This window comes from Pseudophryne corroboree, chromosome 5 (assembly GCF_028390025.1).
Source record: "Pseudophryne corroboree isolate aPseCor3 chromosome 5, aPseCor3.hap2, whole genome shotgun sequence".
Classification (NCBI taxonomy): Eukaryota; Metazoa; Chordata; class Amphibia; order Anura; family Myobatrachidae; genus Pseudophryne; species Pseudophryne corroboree.
The window spans coordinates 404,605,868-404,626,168 of record NC_086448.1 but is presented as its reverse complement, the minus strand read 5'-3'; the positions used below and the strand labels follow the sequence as shown (position 1 = coordinate 404,626,168).

At 46.6% G+C, this 20,301-nt stretch overlaps 1 protein-coding gene across 6 annotated transcripts in view; it reads right to left on the bottom strand.

The window, feature by feature from the left end:
• Window positions 1-20,301, bottom strand: part of BAG1 (BAG cochaperone 1) — a 253,268-nt gene that overhangs the window by 218,660 nt on the left and 14,307 nt on the right. For 3 of the 6 annotated variants that reach the window (XM_063922747.1, XM_063922749.1, XM_063922748.1), the window contains exon 2: window positions 10,197-10,248. The exons of the other annotated variants lie outside the window; for them this stretch is intronic. In XM_063922747.1, coding sequence (XP_063778817.1) covers window positions 10,197-10,248 — 52 coding nt within the window. The remainder of the gene's footprint in view (window positions 1-10,196; window positions 10,249-20,301) is intronic. 6 annotated transcript variants of the gene reach the window in all.

The window sequence follows — 20,301 nt, the reverse complement described above, 5'->3', positions numbered from 1 at the left end:
TATGGCACGTATTACACAGACCATCATTCAAAGCATCCCCCTTAGGCAAATCCCTGGCGCATGCGCTGCATGATACAGGAGCGTCCATAGATTTTCCACCCTTTGGGGTATATTCAATTGATGTTGAATTACTTAATTTGTCAAAAAATTGGTCTATTTCAACCAAAAAACCACGTCGATTCAGATTCGACAAAAAACCTGTTGTTTCAGTATCAAATTTTGACTATTCGACAATCCAATGTCTGTAATGTTAAAAATGCGGCATTTCGACAAAAGTATATTCAATTGAAGAATGCTGATTCAACATCAGTGCTTTTCGACAGTCATTTCGTCAATTTCATTGTGCCTACTTTTTCTGGCGTTAGCTGACAAGAAATCTTAAATACTTTGATTTTTTGGTGCTTTTTTGATTTCTAATAGCATATCTATTTATATTTGAAGTAATTATCTACTTTGTTTTTGTATTTATCCCACATTATTAGATTTTATTTTTTTTTTTAAATAATATTTTTTTCTGCACTCAGCTGAGGGAAATGTACCCATGATTTCACAGTTATACCTAGGTTATACTTCTCCAAAGTCACTCCTCTCTCCTCACTCCTGTTTTTGAGACTTCAGGGAGACGAGCAGCCATTACAGTCAGCTCTCTTGTGGAATCGTTTTTTTAGGACAATTTCTGCGTTTTACAACATATATATCCTATTTTTTTTTACACGGACTACAATAATGGAGCCTTTTTCTGACCAGATTGTGATGTTCATGCTGGCTGCAAGTGTGGAGGATGAAAAGGCTGTGGAACATCAGGATCGTGGTCAGCAAATGTCTGCATTGGGTGAGTCAGTAGTGCGTGCTTCATTTCGACGTCCACGCCAGTATCGCACTAGGCGTGTACTGGAGGATCTCTCAGAGTTCGAGGTGATACAAAATTATCGCTTATCGGCTCACGATATATATTCGCTGTACAATCTGTTGGAGGCCGACCTGGAAACTTAGGCACGGACCAATCACGTAGTCAGTGGTTTCCAGAAACTGCTGGCTACGTTACATTTTTTGGCGTCAGGCACATTCCAGCCTACTTTGTCTCAAACGTGCGGTTTTTCACAGCCGACACTGTCGCGCTGTATAACTCAGGTCATTAGGGCTTTCCACAAATTGACGACCCAGTTCATCAGTATTCCAGATACGGACAGCTGATGGCGCGAGTTCAAATTAGGCTTCTTCAACAAATAGAAATTTCCCAATGTTCTGGGCGCGATTGACTGTAGTCAAGTGCACATCAGGCCGCCACGGAATTCTTTTCGGAACCGAAAACGCTTCCATATCATGAATATTCAGGCGGTCTGTGATGCCAATATGAAATTTACAAATCTTTTTGTGGGATTTCCTGGGTCATCTCACAACTCCATCATCCTAAGCCATTCATCGCTGTTTCAGGGTTTTGAGACAGGAAAAATGGCGAGTGGCTGGCTGTTAGGCAAGTTGTATTTTTTTTTTTTTTTTATTATTACACCATTTTTCATTTTCCCATAGGCAATGCGGGTTATCCCAACTAACCTTGGCTCTTGACCCATTTTCTAATCCTGTTGGTGAAGCCCAAGAACGGTACCAAGAGACACACATTGCATTGCGGGGAGTAATTGAGTGTGCCTTTGGTGTACTTAAAAGCCGGTTTCGATGTTTAGACACTTCCGGTGATGATCTTTTATACTCACCAGCGAAGGTTTGCGGCATAGTAAATGTTGGTTGTATTTTACACAACATATGTGTCGCAAACCGTTTGCGGTTACTCTTCGTTGCAGGGCTTTCCGCAATGGAAACCGTTCTACTGCTCAACCGGTGGGTATGGACAAAGGAGATGAAGCTTGAAGAACGTTGATCGAGACTTATTTTTCATCAGCCTGTGAGTATACTTGTAATATTTGTATTTTCATGTAAAAGCAGTTTGTCATATTTTTAAAAACATTGAGTTGTCCCGTTGACGTCCTTTTATCCCCAAGTTGTTGGGTTGTCGTAGTTCTTCTGCAAGTTTACCCCCCTCTACCATGGATGTCCTACTTGTGACGTGGACCTGCACCTCCGCCATCTTAAAGAGACACCCTTCAGGTGAGATGTATTGGCCAAAACTCCCTCTTGTCGGTGTAACCTGTGGTTATGCGCAGTGTTGCTGGTACCTCTTGTTCTTTTCCAGGAGGGATGACACGCTTTCAAATTATCCTTGAACTTAATAATTTTTCTCTTCTAATTTACTCTTCTCTTCTATGGAGTAGCCTTCCCAAAGTGAAAAGTACCCTGGCTGGATGTAAAGTGACACTACAGTACCCCAGCTATACCATGGATGGCCTACTTGTGATGTGGACCTGCCCCTACGCCATGATATAGAGACGGGTGGTAGTCATGTGACCGCCGGTCGGCTGACCGACAGTCACATGACCTCCTCCGTGAGCCCAACGGCTCACTATCCTGATGGTCGGCATGCCGACCAACAGGGACTATTTCCACTCGTGGGTGTCCACGACACCCAGAGTGTGGGAATAGAACCCGTGGCGACCGCAGGTCGCCACCGAGCCCGCAGCGTGGCGAGCCCGCAAGGGTCTTGCTGCACTCGCCCCTCCCCGCCGGGATCCCGGCGTCGGTATGCTGCCGGGATCCCGGCGTTGGTAAGGTGACCGGCGGTCAGGAGACCGCCGGTCACCCGTACTACACCCATAGAGACACCCTTCATGTGAAATGTATTGGCCAAAACTCCCTATTGTCTGAGTAACCCAGACATATCCAAACTGCGGACCACCACCTGTTGTGAAACTACATATCACATCATTCCCCGACACAGCTTTACTGTCAGAGAATGCTAAGCTGTGTCAGAGCATGCTGGGATGTGTAGTTTCTCAACAGCTGGAGGGCCGCAGTTTGGACAATGACAGGTGTAACCTGTTTTTTTGTGCAATGTTGCTGGTACCTGTTATTTTCCAGGAGGGATGACACAATTCCAAATACCTTGAACTTAATCCTATTTCTCTTCTTACACAGGTTTTACGGAGTAGCCCTCCCAAAGTTAAAAGTACCCTCTCCGATTGTAAAGTGTAACTACAGTACCCCCCTTCTACCATGGATGACGTACCACAAGACCTTCAATACCACAGCAATCCTGAAATGCCCTATTGTAAATTTCATTTACTATTGCATTTAAAGAAAAAACGCAAAACTTCTAAATTAAAAATTTTTATTGAAGAAAATTAAACACTTGAATTTTCTATTGTTGTGAAAAAAGAAACTGTAATAAAAAAAAAAAGAAGTGTTTTTTCTTCATCATACTTTTTTCTTGTGTAGATATCTGTTGAAAAAAAAACAAACAGGATTTTAATACCTACCAGTAAATCCTTTTCTCCTAGTCCGTAGAGGATGCTGGGGTCCACTTCAGTACCATGGGGTACAGACGGTTCCGCAGGAGCCATGGACATTTTAAGACTTTCCAAGGGTGTGAACTGGCACCCTCTATGCCCCTCCTCCAGACATCAGTATAGGAACTGTGCCCAGGGAGATGGACATTTCGAGGAAAGGATTTACTTTTTAAATTAATGGTGAGATTCATAACAGCTCACACCTCAACCAAGCCGCACAACATGGCATTCAACATAACACATGCCAATGGGCATGAACAAATGCAGCAACATGCTGAAAAATAATTGTAACACAACACTTGTGTAACTACAAAACTAATAACTGCAGGTAAAGTACGCACTGGGTCGGGTGCCCAGCATCCTCTACGGACTAGGAGAAAAAGATTTACTGGTAGGTATTAAAATCCTGTTTTCTCATACGTCCTAGAGGATGCTGGGGTCCACTTCAGTACCATGGGGTTATACTAAAGCTCCAGTATGGGCGGGAGAGTGTGGATGACGCTGCAGCACCGATTGACCAAACTGGAGGTCCTCATCGGCCAAGATGTCAAACTTGTAAAATTTAGCAAACGTGTTTGACTCTGACCAAGTAGTTGCCCGGCAAAGCTGTAATGCTGCAGCCGCCCAGGGGGCCCCACATTTCTAGTAGAATGGGCATTTACCGACTTCAGTATCGGCAATCCTGCCGTGGAATTAGCGTGCTGAATCGTGCCTCTGATCCAGAGCACAATGGTCTGCTTAGAAGCAGGACATCCAATCTTGTTGGGAGCATACAGGATAAACAGAGCCTCTGTTTACCGTATCCTAGCTGTTCTTGCGACATAAATTTTCAAATCTCTAACCACATCAAGAGACTTTGACGCAGTAAAAGTGTCAGTAGCCACTGGCACCACAATAGGTTGGTTTATATGGAATGATGAAACCATATTTGGAAAAAATTGTTGGTGAGTTCTCAACTCTGCCCTATCTTCATGGAAGACCAGGTAAGGGCTCTTGTGAGACAAGGCCCCCCAATTCAAACACCCGCCTTGCGGATGCCAAGACCAAGAGCATCACCACTTTCAAAGTGAGAAACTTCAATTCTATCTCCTGAAGAGGTTCAAACCAATCTGACTGAAGGAACTGCAACACCACATTAAGGTCCCATGGTGCCACCGGAGGCACAAATGGAGGTTGGATGTGCAGCACCCCTTTCATGAACCTCTGAACTTCTGGAAGGGAGGCCAATTGTTTTTGAAAGAAAACTGACAAGGCCAAAATCTGAACCTTGATTGAACTCAATCTTAGGCCCGCATCCACACCTGCCTGCAGAAAATGTCCTAACAAACTCTTCCGTAGGAGCTTTCTTGGATTCACACCAAGACACATTTTGTCCAAATACGGTGGTAATGTTCTGGCCTGAACAAGAGTGGGAATGACTTCCTTGGGAATACCCTTTCAGGCTAGGATCCGGTGCTCAACAGCCATGCCGTCAAAACGTAGCCGCAGTAAGTCTTAATACACGCACGGTCCCTGCTGCAGCAGGTCCTCACAAGGAGGAAGAGGCCGAGGATCTTCTATGAGCAACTTCTGAAGATCTGGATACCAAGCCCTCCTTGGCCAGTCTGGGGCAATGAGGATTGCTCGAACCCTTGTTCTTCTTATTATTTTGAGAACTTTTGGTATTAGTGGAAGAGGAGGGAAAACATATACCGATCGAACCACCCACTGGGTCACCAGTGCATCCACTGCTACTGCTTGAGGGTCTCTCGACCTGGAACAATCTCTGAAGCTTCATGTCTAGACAAGATGCCATCATGTCTACTTGAGGAACTACCCAAAGACTTGTCACCTCTGCGAAGACTTCTTGGTGGAGGCCCCACTCTCATGGATGGAGATCGTGTCTGCTGAGGAAGTCTGCTTTCCAGTTGTCCACTCCCGGAATGAAAATTGCAGACAGAGCTCTTGCATGTCTTTCTGCCGAGAAGAGGATCTTTGTCACCTCTGCCATTGCCGCTCTGCTTTTCGTTCCGCACTGACGGTTTATGTACGCAACTGCTATTACATTGTCCGACTGGATCTGCACGGGTTGATCTTGAAGAAGATGCACTGCTTGTAGAAGGCCGTTGTAAATGGCTCTGAATTCCAGAACGTTTAGGTGAAGACAGGATTCCTGACTTGACCATTTTCCTTGGAAACTTTTTCCCTGTGTGCCTGATCCCCCGCCTCGGAGACTTGCATCCGTGGTTACTAGGACCCAGTCCTGAATCCCAAACCTGCATCCCACTAATAGGTGAGAACTGTGTAGCCACCACAGGAGCAAAATCCTGGCTTGGAGGACAGGATTATCTTCTGGTCCATGTGTAGGTGGGATACGGACCACTTGTCCAACAGGTCCCACTGGAATACTCTGGCATGGAATCGGCCAAACTGTATGGCCTTGTTGGCCACTACCAACTTTCCCAACAACCAAATGCATTGATGGATCAACACTCTCGTTGGTTTCAAAACTTGTTTGACCATTCTCTGGATCTCCAGAGCTTTTTCCACCGGAAGAAATAACCTCTGAATTTGTGTGTCCAGTATCATCCCCATAAATGACAATCTTGTCGTTGGTTCCAACTGCGACTTCAGAAAATTCATGATCCAACCGTGTTGTTGGAGTACTGACAGAGAGAGTGCAATGTTCTGCACCAACCGTTCCTTGGATCTCACTTTTATCAGGAGATCATCCAGGTAAGGGATTATATGGACACCTTGTTGTCGAAGGAGGACTATCATCTCTGCCATCACTTTGGTGAACACCATCGGTGCCGTGGAGAGTCCGAACGGCAACATCTGGAACTGGTAATGGCAATCCCGTATTACGAATCTCAGATAAGCTTGATGTGGAGGATAAATGGGAACATGTAAGTATGCATCTTTTATGTCCACCGACACTGTGACGTCTCCTTCCTCCATGTCACGATCCAGGTAATTCCTTATCAGTATTTACCTTCCAAATGCCTCCTGAGACTGTCCCAGTGTTCAAAGCCTGGATTCCATCTGCACTGTCTCTAATCTCTTTACTGTGATTCTGGCAGCTTCATGGTTAAAGCTCACATGCAAGTTACAAACAATATTTCCCTCCAAAAGCTAACATGGGCGCAGCCATGTTTGCTTTCATCACATGTTGCTTTTCAGCCTATCAGCTGCACTCTGGTTTCTACCTAATTATCCAGCAGCTGCACTCTAGACTCTGCTTTATCAGCCAGCCAATCCCTGTTTCCCAGCTGGTATAAATATCTTGTTCCTGGGCTGGAAAGATTGTCAGTGCTTCAATTGTCTTCAGTGATTCCAGTGTGCAGTTCTCCCATGGACTTTCTCTGCAGTACAGCCTGACTCCCTGGTGATTACACTCTGTAGTGTAAGCAGACACTCCAGTGATTAACCCTCTACAGTCTACCCTGATTCACCTGTGTCTGAACTCCGGCTTCCCAGCAGCCATTCTCCAGCTTCTTCTACAGCTCTCCAGCTATTCCCAGCATCACTTCATGCTTCACCTGTGCTTCTAAGTACAATAGTGCATTTCTATCTGCAAACCACAGCTTCACTCAAAGCTTACCAACTATCCCCAGCATCACTTATGATTCACCTGTGCTTCTAAGTACAATAGTGCATACCACTTACACCTCAGATTACTGGTCACAACCAGTAATATTTCAGAGACTCACTTGTCACTGTTTTGTTTGGTTGCACATTATCGGACTTTTCGTTTAATAAAAGCACTTAAAGATATTCTTGTTGTCGTGGTCACGCCCTCCTAAATTCAACTACCCGTCAGCCCCTACAACTGAGGCTCCCAGTCACGGTCACCAGCCCTTAGTTGTGACACTCCAGACTGGAAATCACTGCCCTCAGAGATTCCATCTTGAACCTTTTCAGGTAGAGATTCAGAGATTCCAGGTTTAAAATTGGTCTGACCGAGCCGTCCGGCTTCGGAACTACGAAGAGGCTTGAATAAAAACCTTCTCCCTGCTGTGACAAGGGTACCAGGACAATGACTTGATCCTGACATAATATTTGAATTGCAGCCGTTACAACTAATCTGTCTGGAAAAGAAGCTGGCAAGGTTGATTTGAAAAATCAGCATATGGGGGGGGGGGGGGGAGAGACACACGTCTTGAAACTCCAGCTTGTAACCATGGGACACTATTTGCAAGACCCATGGGTCCAGGCCAGATTGAGCCCAGATCTGACTGAAAGTTTCAGACGTGCTCCCCCCCGAGCGGACTCCCGCAAGGGAGCACCAGCGTCATACTGCAAATTTCGCAGAAGCAGGGGTTGATTTCTGCTCCTGCGATCCTGGAGACGCTGTGGACTTTTTTCCCTCTACCTGCAAAGAAGGGGGAACCTTTGGCTTTTTTTTATTTGTTGGGACGAAAGGACTGCATCTGAGAGTGATGTGTCTTTTTCGCCGGCGCAGGAGCATAAGGCAAGAATGTCGACTTACCTGCGGTAGCCGCAGAGACCAACGCATCAAGCCCATCTCCACACAAGGCCTCACCTTTATACGGGAGAGCCTCCATATTTCTTTAGGAATCTGCGTCGGCATTCCACTGGCGAATCCACAATGCCCTCCAAGCCGAGACTGCCATGGTAGCGGCTTTTGAACCCAAGAGCCCAATATCTTTCATGGCATCTAGCATGTATGCAGCAGCGTCTTTGATATGACCAAACTGTAGGAGTATCTCATCTCTATCTATCGTGTCAATTTCAGATGACAAGTTATCTGACCATTTTTCGATAGCACTACTCACCCACGCGCAAGCAATAGTGGGCCTGAGCAGCATACCCATTGGCCACATAAATAGATTTTAACGTAGTCTTCAACTTGCGGTCTACCGGCTCCTTTAGTGAAGCTGTCCCAGGTGCAGGGAGAATCACCTTTTTTGTTAACCGTGACAGGGCACTGTCTAAAACTGGGGGTTACTCCTACCTTTTCCTGTCCTCTGCCGGGAAAGGATAAGCAACCTGAATCCTTTTGGGAATCTGAAATTTCTTTTCAGGATTTACCCAAACTCCCTCAAAAAGAGTATTTAGCTCGTGAGAAGGAGGGACAGTTACATTCATTTTCTTTTCTTTATAAAAAAATAAGCCTTCTCCTAAGGTACAGGAGGAGCTTCCGTAACTTCCAATACCTCCGTTATAGCAACAATCATGTTTTGAATGCTTTTGCCAATTTAGGATCTATTCCCCTGGAATCACTAGTGTCGACACAGGAATCAGAGTCCGTGTCGGTATCAGTTTGTACTATTTGTGCAAATGGTCTTTTATGTGACCAAGAGGGGTCGCCTGTGGACGAAAAACCAGAACTATGAAAAATCACATCTTCCACTGATTTTCTCCAGTTTTCTGCATGAGACTCAGACTTATCTAATCTCTTACTGATATGATTCACACTATCACGTAATTCTTTCACCCATTCAGGCTCGTGGAGTGCCGGCAGCACCACCACATTACAACTCTGTGTCCCTAAAATGGCTCCCTCAGGGGAAGAGCTCCCTGCCTCAGACATGTCACACGTGCAAAACCACACCACAGACCCACAGTAAAATCTGTCAGAAGGACACAGATAGTATTTGCCAGTTCACAACCCAGCGCTAAATATTCTGTGAAACACAAAATGCCCCCAGACCTGTAGCACTTTTATAATGATATCACACTATAGCACCAAATTACACCGTGCCCCCCCCCCTGTTTTGCACCCCGATACTTGGTTCAGAAGTGGATGAGGACCAGTGTTCTTCTCTGCAGCTTGGTAGGAGAGAAAATGGCGCTGAGCAGTGTGCTGGCTGCCTGAGGAGGAAGCCCTGCCCCCGTAATGGCACGTTTTCCCTCAGATCTTTCAGTACTAATATTTATACTGGCGGGGATAGGACTGTGCCTCAGCAACTTATGTCCGTGTATCTGCCAGTTTTGAGTAGGTTTGATGCTGCCCAGGGCGCACCCCACCCTGCTGTGCCTGTGTTACCGCGTAGCATGGCGCGCAGCGTTCTCGCCCGCTGTGCGGTACCTTTCAGCCATCACGATGAAGATCCTTCTTATACACTCACCTGTATTCTGACTTCTGGCTCTGTAAGGGGGGTGACGGCGGTCTGTGGGAGTGAGCACATAGCCGCAGCTAGCTTTCAGTACCCTTCAGGAGCTAATGTCCTGTCAGACAGAAGCAGAGCCATGGAACTATTTAGGAAGTTGGTTCCTACTTCTGCCCCCTAAGTCCCACGAAGAATGGAGACTGTTGCCAGCAGTCCTCCCTGAAAATAAAAAAACTAACAAAGTATTTCAGAGAAACTCAGTAGAGCTCCCCTGGAGTGCATCCAGTCTGCCTGGGCACATTTTCTAAACTGAGGTCTGGAGGAGGGGCAGAGGGAGGAGCCAGTTCACACCCTTGAAAAGTCTTAATGTGCCCATGGCTCCTGCGGAACAGTCTATGCCCCATGGTACTGAAGTGGACCCCAGCATCCTCTAGGACGTATGAGAAAAAGAAAAACATACTTAAGTAAAAGGCACTGTAATGATGTCACGTTCACATTCCTTTTCCAAGAACATTTGGGGAACCACACAGTCCAACAATGTCTTTTGCAGGACTGTGTTGTTCCCCAAGGCAGGCGGGACAAAGTGGAAGAGTCGTGGTGTCAGGATTCAGCACTTTGACACGCCAGCACTTGTGGAACCACACAGTCCAGCAATGGCTTTTGCTGGACTGTGTTGTTCCCCAAGGGCAGGCGGGACAAGGTTTGTGTAATTGTGTATATAGTGAAACATGGCTTTACTCACTTTTGTACGCACACCACAAACAACGCTGTCCATGACTCTTTATCAACCATCCCTATGAAGAAATAAATAAAAAAAATATACTAGTGAATGGTCAAGTAACACAAAAGTGAATGAATAATTTACACACTTTCACCAAAGGGTTTTTTTTTTTTAATAAAAAAATAAAAGTGGTATCAGATTACCCTTTGGCCTATCATATATGTAACCACAAGGAGCTTTCATTAGTTACCACACTCATACATGCCGGCCCATGTATGTCTAGACATAGCTCCTTGGTATTACCAGGTCGGGGCTGGGGGTGGGGGAGGAGTACACATATTAAATTTAAACAATACAAAGAAAAAAAACAACTAATGGGAGGGAGAAAAAAGGAATCAGGAAAATTAACATTGGAAATAATGAAAATAAGATTTTACTTACCGATAAATCTATTTCTCATAGTCCGTAGTGGATGCTGGGGACTCCGTCAGGACCATGGGGAATAGCGGCTCCGCAGGAGACAGGGCACAAAAAGTAAGCTTTTAGGATCACATGGTGTGTACTGGCTCCTCCCCCTATGACCCTCCTCCAAGCCTCAGTTAGGTACTGTGCCCGGACGAGCGTACACAATAAGGAAGGATCTTGAATCCCGGGTAAGACTCATACCAGCCACACCAATCACACCGTACAACCTGTGATTTGAACCCAGTTAACAGTATGATAACAACGAAGGAGCCTCTGAAAAGATGGCCCACAACAATAATAACCCGATTTTTGTAACAATAATTATGTACAAGTAATGCAGACAATCCGCACTTGGGATGGGCGCCCAGCATCCACTACGGACTATGAGAAATAGATTTATCGGTAAGTAAAATCTTATTTTCTCTAACGTCCTAGTGGATGCTGGGGACTCCGTCAGGACCATGGGGATTATACCAAAGCTCCCAAACGGGCGGGAGAGTGCGGATGACTCTGCAGCACCGAATGAGAGAACTCCAGGTCCTCCTCAGCCAGGGTATCAAATTTGTAGAATTTTACAAACGTGTTCCCGCCTGACCACGTAGCTGCTCGGCAAAGTTGTAAAGCCGAGACCCCTCGGGCAGCCGCCCAAGATGAGCCCACCTTCCTTGTGGAATGGGCATTTACAGATTTTGGCTGTGGCAGGCCTGCCACAGAATGTGCAAGCTGAATTGTACTACAAATCCAACGAGCAATAGTCTGCTTAGAAGCAGGAGCACCCAGCTTTTTGGGTGCATACAATATAAACAGCAAGTCAGACTTTCTGACTCCAGCCGTCCTGGAATTATATTATTATATATATATATATATATATATATATATATATATATATATATATATATATATATATATATATATATATTTTCAGGGCCCTGACAACGTCTAGCAACTTGGAGTCCTCCAAGTCCCTAGTAGCCGCAGGCACCACAATAGGTTGTTTCAGGTGAAACGCTGACACCACCTTAGGAAGAAACTGGGGACGAGTCCCAGTTCTGCCCCGTCCGAATGGAAAATCAAATATGGGCTTTTGTAAGACAAAGCCGCCAATTCTGACAATCGCCTGGCCGAGGCCAGGGCCAACAGCATGGTCACTTTCCATGTGAGATATTTCAAATCCACAGATTTGAGCGGTTCAAACCAATATGATTTGAGGAATCCCAACACTACTTTGAGATCCCACGGTGCCACTGGAGGCACAAAAGGGGCTGTATATGCAATACTCCCTTGACAAATGTCTGGACTTCAGGAACTGAAGCCAATTCTTTCTGGAAGAAAATCTACAGGGCCGAAACTTGAACCTTAATGGACCCCAATTTGAGGCTCATAGACACTCCTGTTTTCAGGAAGTGCAGAAATCGACCTAGTTGAAATTTCTTCGTGGGGCCTTCCTGGCCTCACCCACGCAACATATTTTCACCACATGTGGTGATAACGTTGTGCGGTCACCTCCTTCCTGGCTTTGACCAGGGTAGGTATGACCTCTTCCGGAATGCCTTTTCCCTTAGAATCCGGCGTTCAACCGCCATGCCGTCAAACGCAGCCGCGGTAAGTCTTGGAACAGACATGGTACTTGCTGAAGCAAGTCCCTTCTTAGCTCCTGAGGCCATTAGTCCTCTATGAGCATCTCTTGAAGTTCCGGGTACCAAGTCCCTCTTGGCCAATCCGGAGCCACGAGTATAGTTCTTACTCCTCTACGTCTTATAATTCTCAATACCTTGGTTATGAGAAGCAGAGGAGGGAACACATACACCGACTGTTACACCCACGGTGTTACCAGGACATCCACAGCTATCGCCTGAAGGTCTCGTGACCTGGCGCAATACCTGTCCCGTTTTTTGTTCGGGCGGGACGCCATCATGTCCACCTTTGGTCTTTCCCAACGTTTCACAATCATGCGGAAAACTTCCCTATGAAGTTCCCACTCTCCCGGGTGGAGGTCGTGCCTGCTGAGGAAGTCTGCTTCCCAGTCGTCCACTCCCGGAATGAACACTGCTGACAGTGCTATCACATGATTTTCCACCTAGCGAAAAATCCTTGCAGTTCTGCCACTGCCCTCCTGCTTCTTGTGCCGCCCTTTCTGTTTACGTGGGCGACTGCCGTGATGTTATCCCACTGGATCAATACCGGCTGACCTTGAAGCAGAGGTCTTGCTAAGTTTAGAGCATTATAAATTTGCTCTTAGCTCCAGTATATTTATGTGGAGAGAATTCTCCAGACTTGATCACACTCCCTGGAAATTTTTTCCCTGTGTGACTGCTCCCCAGCCTCTCAGGCTGGCCTCCGTGGTCACCAGCATCCAATCCTGAATGCCGAATCTACGGCCCTCTAGAAGATGAGCACTCTGTAATCACCACAGGAGAGACACCCTTGTCCTTGGATATAGGGTTATCCGCTGATGCATCTGAAGATGCGATCCGGACCATTTGTCCAGCAGATCCCACTGAAGAGTTCTTGCGTGAAATCTGCCGAATGGAATCGCTTCGTAATAAGCCACCATTTTTACCAGGACTCTTGTGCAATGATGCACTGACACTTTTCCTGGTTTTAGGAGGATCCCGATTAGCTCGGATAACTCCCTGGCTTTCTCCTCTGGGAGAAACACCTTTTTCTGGACTGTGTCCAGAATCATCCCTAGGACCAGCAGACGTGTCGTCGGAACAACTGCGGTTTTGGAATATTTAGAATCCACCCGTGTTGTCGTAGAACTACTTGAGATAGTGCTACTCCGACCTCCAACTGTTCTCTGGACCTTGTTCTTATCAGGAGGTCGTCCATTTTCTTTGAAGACGAATCCTCATTTCGGTCATTACCTTGGTAAGGACCCGGGGTGCCTTGGACAATCCAACGGCATCGTCTGAAACTGATAGTGACAGTTTTGTACCACGAACCTGAGATACCCTTGGTGAGAAAGGCAAATTTTGGGACATGGAGGTAAGCATCCCTGATGTCCCGGGACACCATATAGTCCCCTTCTTCCCGGTTCGCTATCACTGCTCTGAGTGACTCCATCTGGATTTGAACCTTTGTAAGTGTTCAAATATTTCAGATTTAGAATAGGTCTCACCTAGCCTTCTGGCTTCAGTACCACAATATAGTGTGGAATAATACCCCTTTCCCTGTTGTAGGAGGGGTAATTTTATTATCACCTGCTGGGAATACAGCTTGTGAATTGTTTTCAATACTGCCTCCCTGTCGGAGGGAGACATTGGTACAGCAGACTACAGGAACCTGCGAGGGGGAAACGTCTCGACATTCCAATCTGTACCCCTTGGATACTACTTGTAGGATCCAGGGGTCCTGTACGGTCCTAGCGTCATGCTGAGAACTTGGTAGAAGCGGTGGAGGGCTTCTGTTCCTGGGAATGGGCTGCCTGCTGCAGTCTTCTTCCCTTTCCTCTATCCCTGGGCAGATATGACTCTTATAGGGACGAAAGGACTGAGGCTGAAAAGACGGTGTCTTTTTCTGCAGAGATGCGACTTAGGGTAAAAAACGGTGGATTTTCCAGCAGTTGCCGTGGCCACCAGGTCCCATGGACCGACCCCAAATAACTCCTCCCCTTTATACGGCAATACATCTTTGTGCCGTTTGGAATCTGCATCACCTGACCACTGTCGTGTCCATAAACATCTTCTTGCAGATATGGACATCGCATTTACTCTTTGATGCCAGAGTGCAAATATCCCTCTGCGCATCTCGCATATATAGAAATGCATCCTTTAAATGCTCTATAGTCAATAAAATACTGTCCCTGTCAAGGGTATCAATATTTTTAGTCAGGGAATCCGACCAAGCCACCTCAGCTCTGCACATCCAGGCTGAGGCGATCGCTGGTCGCAGTATAACACCAGCATGTGTGTGTATACTTTTTAGGATATTTTCCAGCCTCCTATCAGCTGGCTCCTTAAGTACGGCCCTATCTGTAGATGGTACCGCCACTTGTTCTGATAAGCATGTGAGCGCCTTATCCACCCTAAGGGGTGTTTCCCAACGCGCCCTAACTTCTGTCGGGAAAGGGTATACCGCCAATAATTTTCTATCGGGGGAAACCCACGCATCATCACACACTTCATTTAATTTATCTGATTCAGGAAAAACTACAGGTAGTTTTTTCACATCCCACATAATACCCTTTTTTGTGGTACTTGTAGTATCAGAAATATGTAACACCTCCTTCATTGCCCTTAACGTGTGGCCCTAAAGGAAAATACGTTTGTTTCTTCACCGTCGACACTGAAATCAGTGTCCGTGTCTGGGTCTGTGTCGACCGACTGAGGTAAATGGGCGTTTTACAGCCCCTGACGGTGTTTGAGACGCCTGGACAGGTACTAATTTGATCGCCGGCCGTCTCATGTCGTCAACCGGCTTGCAGCGTGTTGACATTATCACGTAATTCCATAAATAAGCCATCCATTCCGGTGTCGACTCCCTAGAGAGTGACATCACCATTACAGGCAATTTGCTCCGCCTCCTCACCAACATTTTCCTCATACATGTCGACACACACGTACCGACATACAGCACACACAGAGGGAATGCTCTGATAGAGGACAGGACCCACTAGCCCTTTGGGGAGACAGAGGGAGAGTTTGCCAGCACACACCAAAACGCTATAATTATACAGGGACAACCTTTATATAAGTGTTCCTCCCTTATAGCATTTAATATATATTCATATCGCCAAATCAGTGCCCCCCCTCTCTGTTTTAACCCTGTTTCTGTAGTGCAGTGCAGGGGAGAGCATGGGAGCCTTCCCACCAGCATTTCTGTGAGGGAAAATGGCGCTGTGTGCTGAGGAGAATAGGCCCCGCCCCCTTTTCGGCGGGCTTCTTCTCCGGAGTTTGTGATATCTGGCAGGGGTTAAATACATCCATATAGCCTCAAGGGCTATATGTGATGTATTTTTCGCCATACAGGTATTATACATTGCTGCCCAGGGCGCCCCCCCCCCGCGCCCTGCACCCTCCGTGACCGCTGTGTGAAGTGTGCTGACAACAATGGCGCACAGCTGCAGTGCTGTGCGCTACCTGATGAAGACTGAAAGTCTTCTGCCGCCTGGTTCCGGACCTCTTCAATCTTCAGCATCTGCAAGGGGGGTCGGCGGCGCGGCTCCGGGACGAACCCCAGGGCGAGACCTGTGTTCCGACTCCCTCTGGAGCTAATGGTGTCCAGTAGCCTAAGAAGCCAATCCATCCTGCACGCAGGTGAGTTCACTTCGCTCCCCTAAGTCCCTCGTAGCAGTGAGCCTGTTGCCAGCAGGACTCACTGAAAATAAAAAACCTAAAAACTTTTTCTAAGCAACTCTTTAAGAGAGCCACCTAGATTGCACCCTGCTCGGACGGGCACAAAAACCTAACTGAGGCTTGGAGGAGGGTCATAGGGGGAGGAGCCAGTACACACCATGTGATCCTAAAAGCTTACTTTTTGTGCCCTGTCTCCTGAGGAGCCGCTATTCCCCATGGTCCTGACGGAGTCCCCAGCATCCACTAGGACGTTAGAGAAATAATACGACCGCGCTATTGTGTGTGTGGGCCGTCCGGATCCTCCTGAAGTGGCGACAGTGTCCTTGGCGGCTGTTGAGTGCGTTGTTTTGGCCTTGGTGGCCGTGCTGGTGTAGATATTGAGGCCGGTGTTGGTGGTGGAGGCATCTGGTAAGTAGTGTACATCCTTGGTACTGCTGTGACTGTCCATACAATGATTGTGGTGGAGCAGGGGCAGGAGGCGTCAGTGTGGCTTGTGGTGGCAGATGTGGTGGTTGACCAGCATGTTGATGAGCTGGCTCTGAGAGTTTGTCGTAGATCATCTGTAGCGTTGTTGCGATGATCTGTTGGCTGGCTGCAGAATGTCGCTGGCTCTCAGACATGTTGTGAACGCTGTGTGACTGGCATGCCGTGTTGTCCACCAGCCGGTTGATGGATGTGATCAGAATGTGAAGGATGTCCATAGTCTCCCTTTGATCTGCCTGCCTGGTCTTTCGCGTTTCTGCCGTGCTGTCAGCAAGAGCCTTTTGCATTTGCACCATACTGTTTGCCATCTTCTCCATTGACTTCTCAATGGCGTCCAGTCTGGTGTCAACGACATCCCGAAAACTCTCCTGTTGCCAGGGTGTTTACACTCTGAATATTTGAGGGATCCTGCCCTTGCTGAATGTCTGCCACCAATTGCATTTGTGCAGCTGCAAAGAAAATTAGAAATAAATTAGAAGACACATTCCTACATATGTTTGAAGGTTCAGCAACTTTTTTTTTTTTATTTGTTTTATATAATTACTCACACAGGGATGTAGAAACTGCGGGCTGCTGCAATTCCACCTCGTCGTCCGACTCTTTCTGTAACAGATCCGGCCTGAAGTAGGGACCAATCCCTGACGCAAATCCGCTGCTGGTCCGTGGCACCTCCGTTTGCAAAAAAAAAAAAAAAACTATACAAAATGGGTAAAAAAAAGAATAAAAAAAAAAGGGAGTGATATATTAACCTTCTACATCCAGTGGTGCCGCTGCTCCAGGAGCTTCTCTGGGCATCAATTCAGGAGACTTTTCTTGGGTATGGCTGGATGTGTCTGCATGGCTGTCATCAAAACCTGGAAATGTCTCGTCGGTTAACCCTGTCGACTGAAACCGTTCAGGTGATGGGTCCACAAGAGTAATGTCTTCTTGAGGCTCTTGGGTCACAGTCTCTGAGCTCCTGGAGGTTAGTTCACAAGCTGGGGGTGCCCTGCGCGCAGGTGATGTACTGCGTACTGTTGAAGTTTGGCGCCAAGGTGGTGGTCTGCGCGCTGGTGATGTCTGGCGTGCAGGTGATGGTCTGCACGCTGGTGATGTCTGGCGCTTATGATGTCTGGCGCGCAGGTGATGTCCTCTGGGCAGGCGTGTCTAGGGGAAAGAACAAACACATTAACAAATTAAAAAATAAATAAATAAATAAATACATGGTTTAGTACAGCTCATCTGAATGTATTCTTACCATCAAGCCTCCTTTTGGACTGCTGTGCTCCCGCCGTCTTCCGGGCGGTTCTTCCTCCTCAGGAAAGCCAGCAGGACGGGTGGAGTCCACACCTCCGTGAACTCCTTGGACCTTGACAGGGTTCATGCACCTTTTTATAACTTCCTCACAGGGCAGCCACTTGAAATTGGGAGGCGGACCACATCCGGCTCCTGTCTCATCTCAGCGCTGAATCACCATCTTTTTTTTGGTCTGTCTGCGGCAATCACTGTACCGCTTCATGCAGTTTCTGGTGCTCCGGCGGTTTCCAGATACTGCAGTGACTTGTCTCGCGATGGTGTCCCAGATGTTTTTCTTGGTCTTTGCAGCGGTTGGCTGTGGCCGTGGTCCATACAGATCGTCGTAGGACCTGTCGACGCCATCCACTAGGGCACCATTTTCCGCCTCTGTGTACCTGGGTCCACGCGGAATCTTCCATCCTGTGTCTTCACCAGAGGCTTCCTCCTCTGACTGATCCTCTGGCTGGCTTCTTGCCTTTTAGGGAATTAAAAGATGCAATTAATACTATCACAATGATCTGTAGGTGTCCCTGGGAGTGTCTCAGTGTCCCTGGCAGTGCGCAAAATAGCCCATGGTTGTGTCAAGTTGGATGCTATTGTAGCTGCAGGTGCTGAAAGTAATTACATGTCTTGGCCTTTTCTTTTTCTTTCTACTTTGTGGTTGGTCCCTTGATGACCGCAGCTGATCGCTGGATGCCTGTTCGGCCATCTCCTCCTCCTGGGTCGGCGCCCACTCCTTGTTGCTGTCCAGCAATTCTTCTGAGGAGTGACAGGAAGGGGGGGGGGGGGGGGGGTCGGGGTCGCTGGTCCCTGGACATCCATGGTGTAAAAAGAAAATATATTTTTTATATATGTACCCCACATTACATAATCAATTCTAGAAAGAAAAAACAAAAACAACAACAACAACAACGTAATGCTGCTGGTACACCAGTGCTCAAGCATGACCAAACACACACTAGCACATAAAAAAACAAAAAAAAAAACACAACAACAACAACAACAACAACAACATGAAAAACCACATCCAAACAACCCAAAAGACCAGTAAAGGTGCCAGCAGCATGACATGTTGGGGTGCAGCAGTGCTCAAGCTTGCCCAAACATTAAAAAAAAAAAAAAAAAAACACCACACACACATGAAAAACCAAACCAAAAAGCCAGTAAATCCACCCCCAACATGTCATGCTGCTGGTACACTAGTGCTCAATCATGACCAAACACACATTAGCACATATATATAAAAAAAAAAAAAAAACCACATGCAAAACCTTGCACAAACCCAAAAAGCCAGTAAATGCACCCCTGCACCACACTATGTCATTGTGGTAGTACACCAATGTTGAAGCCAAAAACACGTTTTAGCACATGAAAAAAAAAAAAAATCAAAGCCATCCCCAAGCACAAAACTCCCCAAAAATCATGCAGCAATACAAGCAGCACCTAAAAAATACACACCTGCACACATATACATACCCCAAACACACCCAAGATGCACCACATGTACATCTCATGGCAACCCCCACCACCCAAACATTACATGCTGCACTCAGACCTCATCCAAAACAGTAGCCAAGCACTCAAAACAACACCCATACACTACACAAACACTTACATGCAACGCCAGACCACATGTGGTACTTACCTACAAATGTCGAATTTGCTCCTAAAACGACTCTCCTCCGGGGTGACTGAAGGTCTTCTTTCAGTCCTGGATGAAAGTCTGCTGGGTGTGTGAATGATACCACAGCAAGCAAAACCAAATTGATCACTCTGCAGCTCCTCATTCCGCTCTGCAGGTTCACAAAGTAGTTGCTGAGCACGCAGCAAACAAGCCCTATATAGGATTCCAAACGGCGCGAAGTCGAAATCCAGGCCACCCAGTTTTCGACGATAGGTCCGTTTTTGACCAGGGGCATGTCAAATGGGTTTTTAATTGAATATGTTGAATTCAGGGTCCCGGGTGGAGGGTTTTGGCTGTCGAATAGTGTTGAATCTGAAAACTGACGAAACCACGCTGGGAGTCGACACCAATTGAATATACCCTTAGTGTTAGACATTTTAGCGAATGCAACCGCAGAGCGTATGGGTACGATACAGCCAGACAAAGTACAATACCTGCAAACAAATCCCCTAGGATGTGACAGTGCACACAGTACACAACACCAGCATCTAAATCTGGTACTATGTGACTGCGTACACAGTACACAACACTAGCGAATAAATGCGGTATGAAGTTACTGAGTACACAGTAGAATACACTTAACAGTAAATACTGTGCAGCACTATATACGAGACCCTGAAGTACCTAGTCCTAGGGTACAGAATACAGCGATAGATATAGACTGAAAGTGAAATCCACACAGCAGATATAGGCACACACAGCCACAGTGCAGATAATTATTTTAGTAAGACAATAAAACTGCAACTCACGGTTGAAGTGTACCTATGATGGAAATTACAGACCTCTGTCATCTTTTTAAGTGGGTCAACTTGAACAATCGGTGGCTGTCCAAATACTTTTTTGCCCCACTGTATTTATTTATATATATATATATATATATATCTATCTATATCGGTTGAGTATCCCTTATCCAAAATGCTTG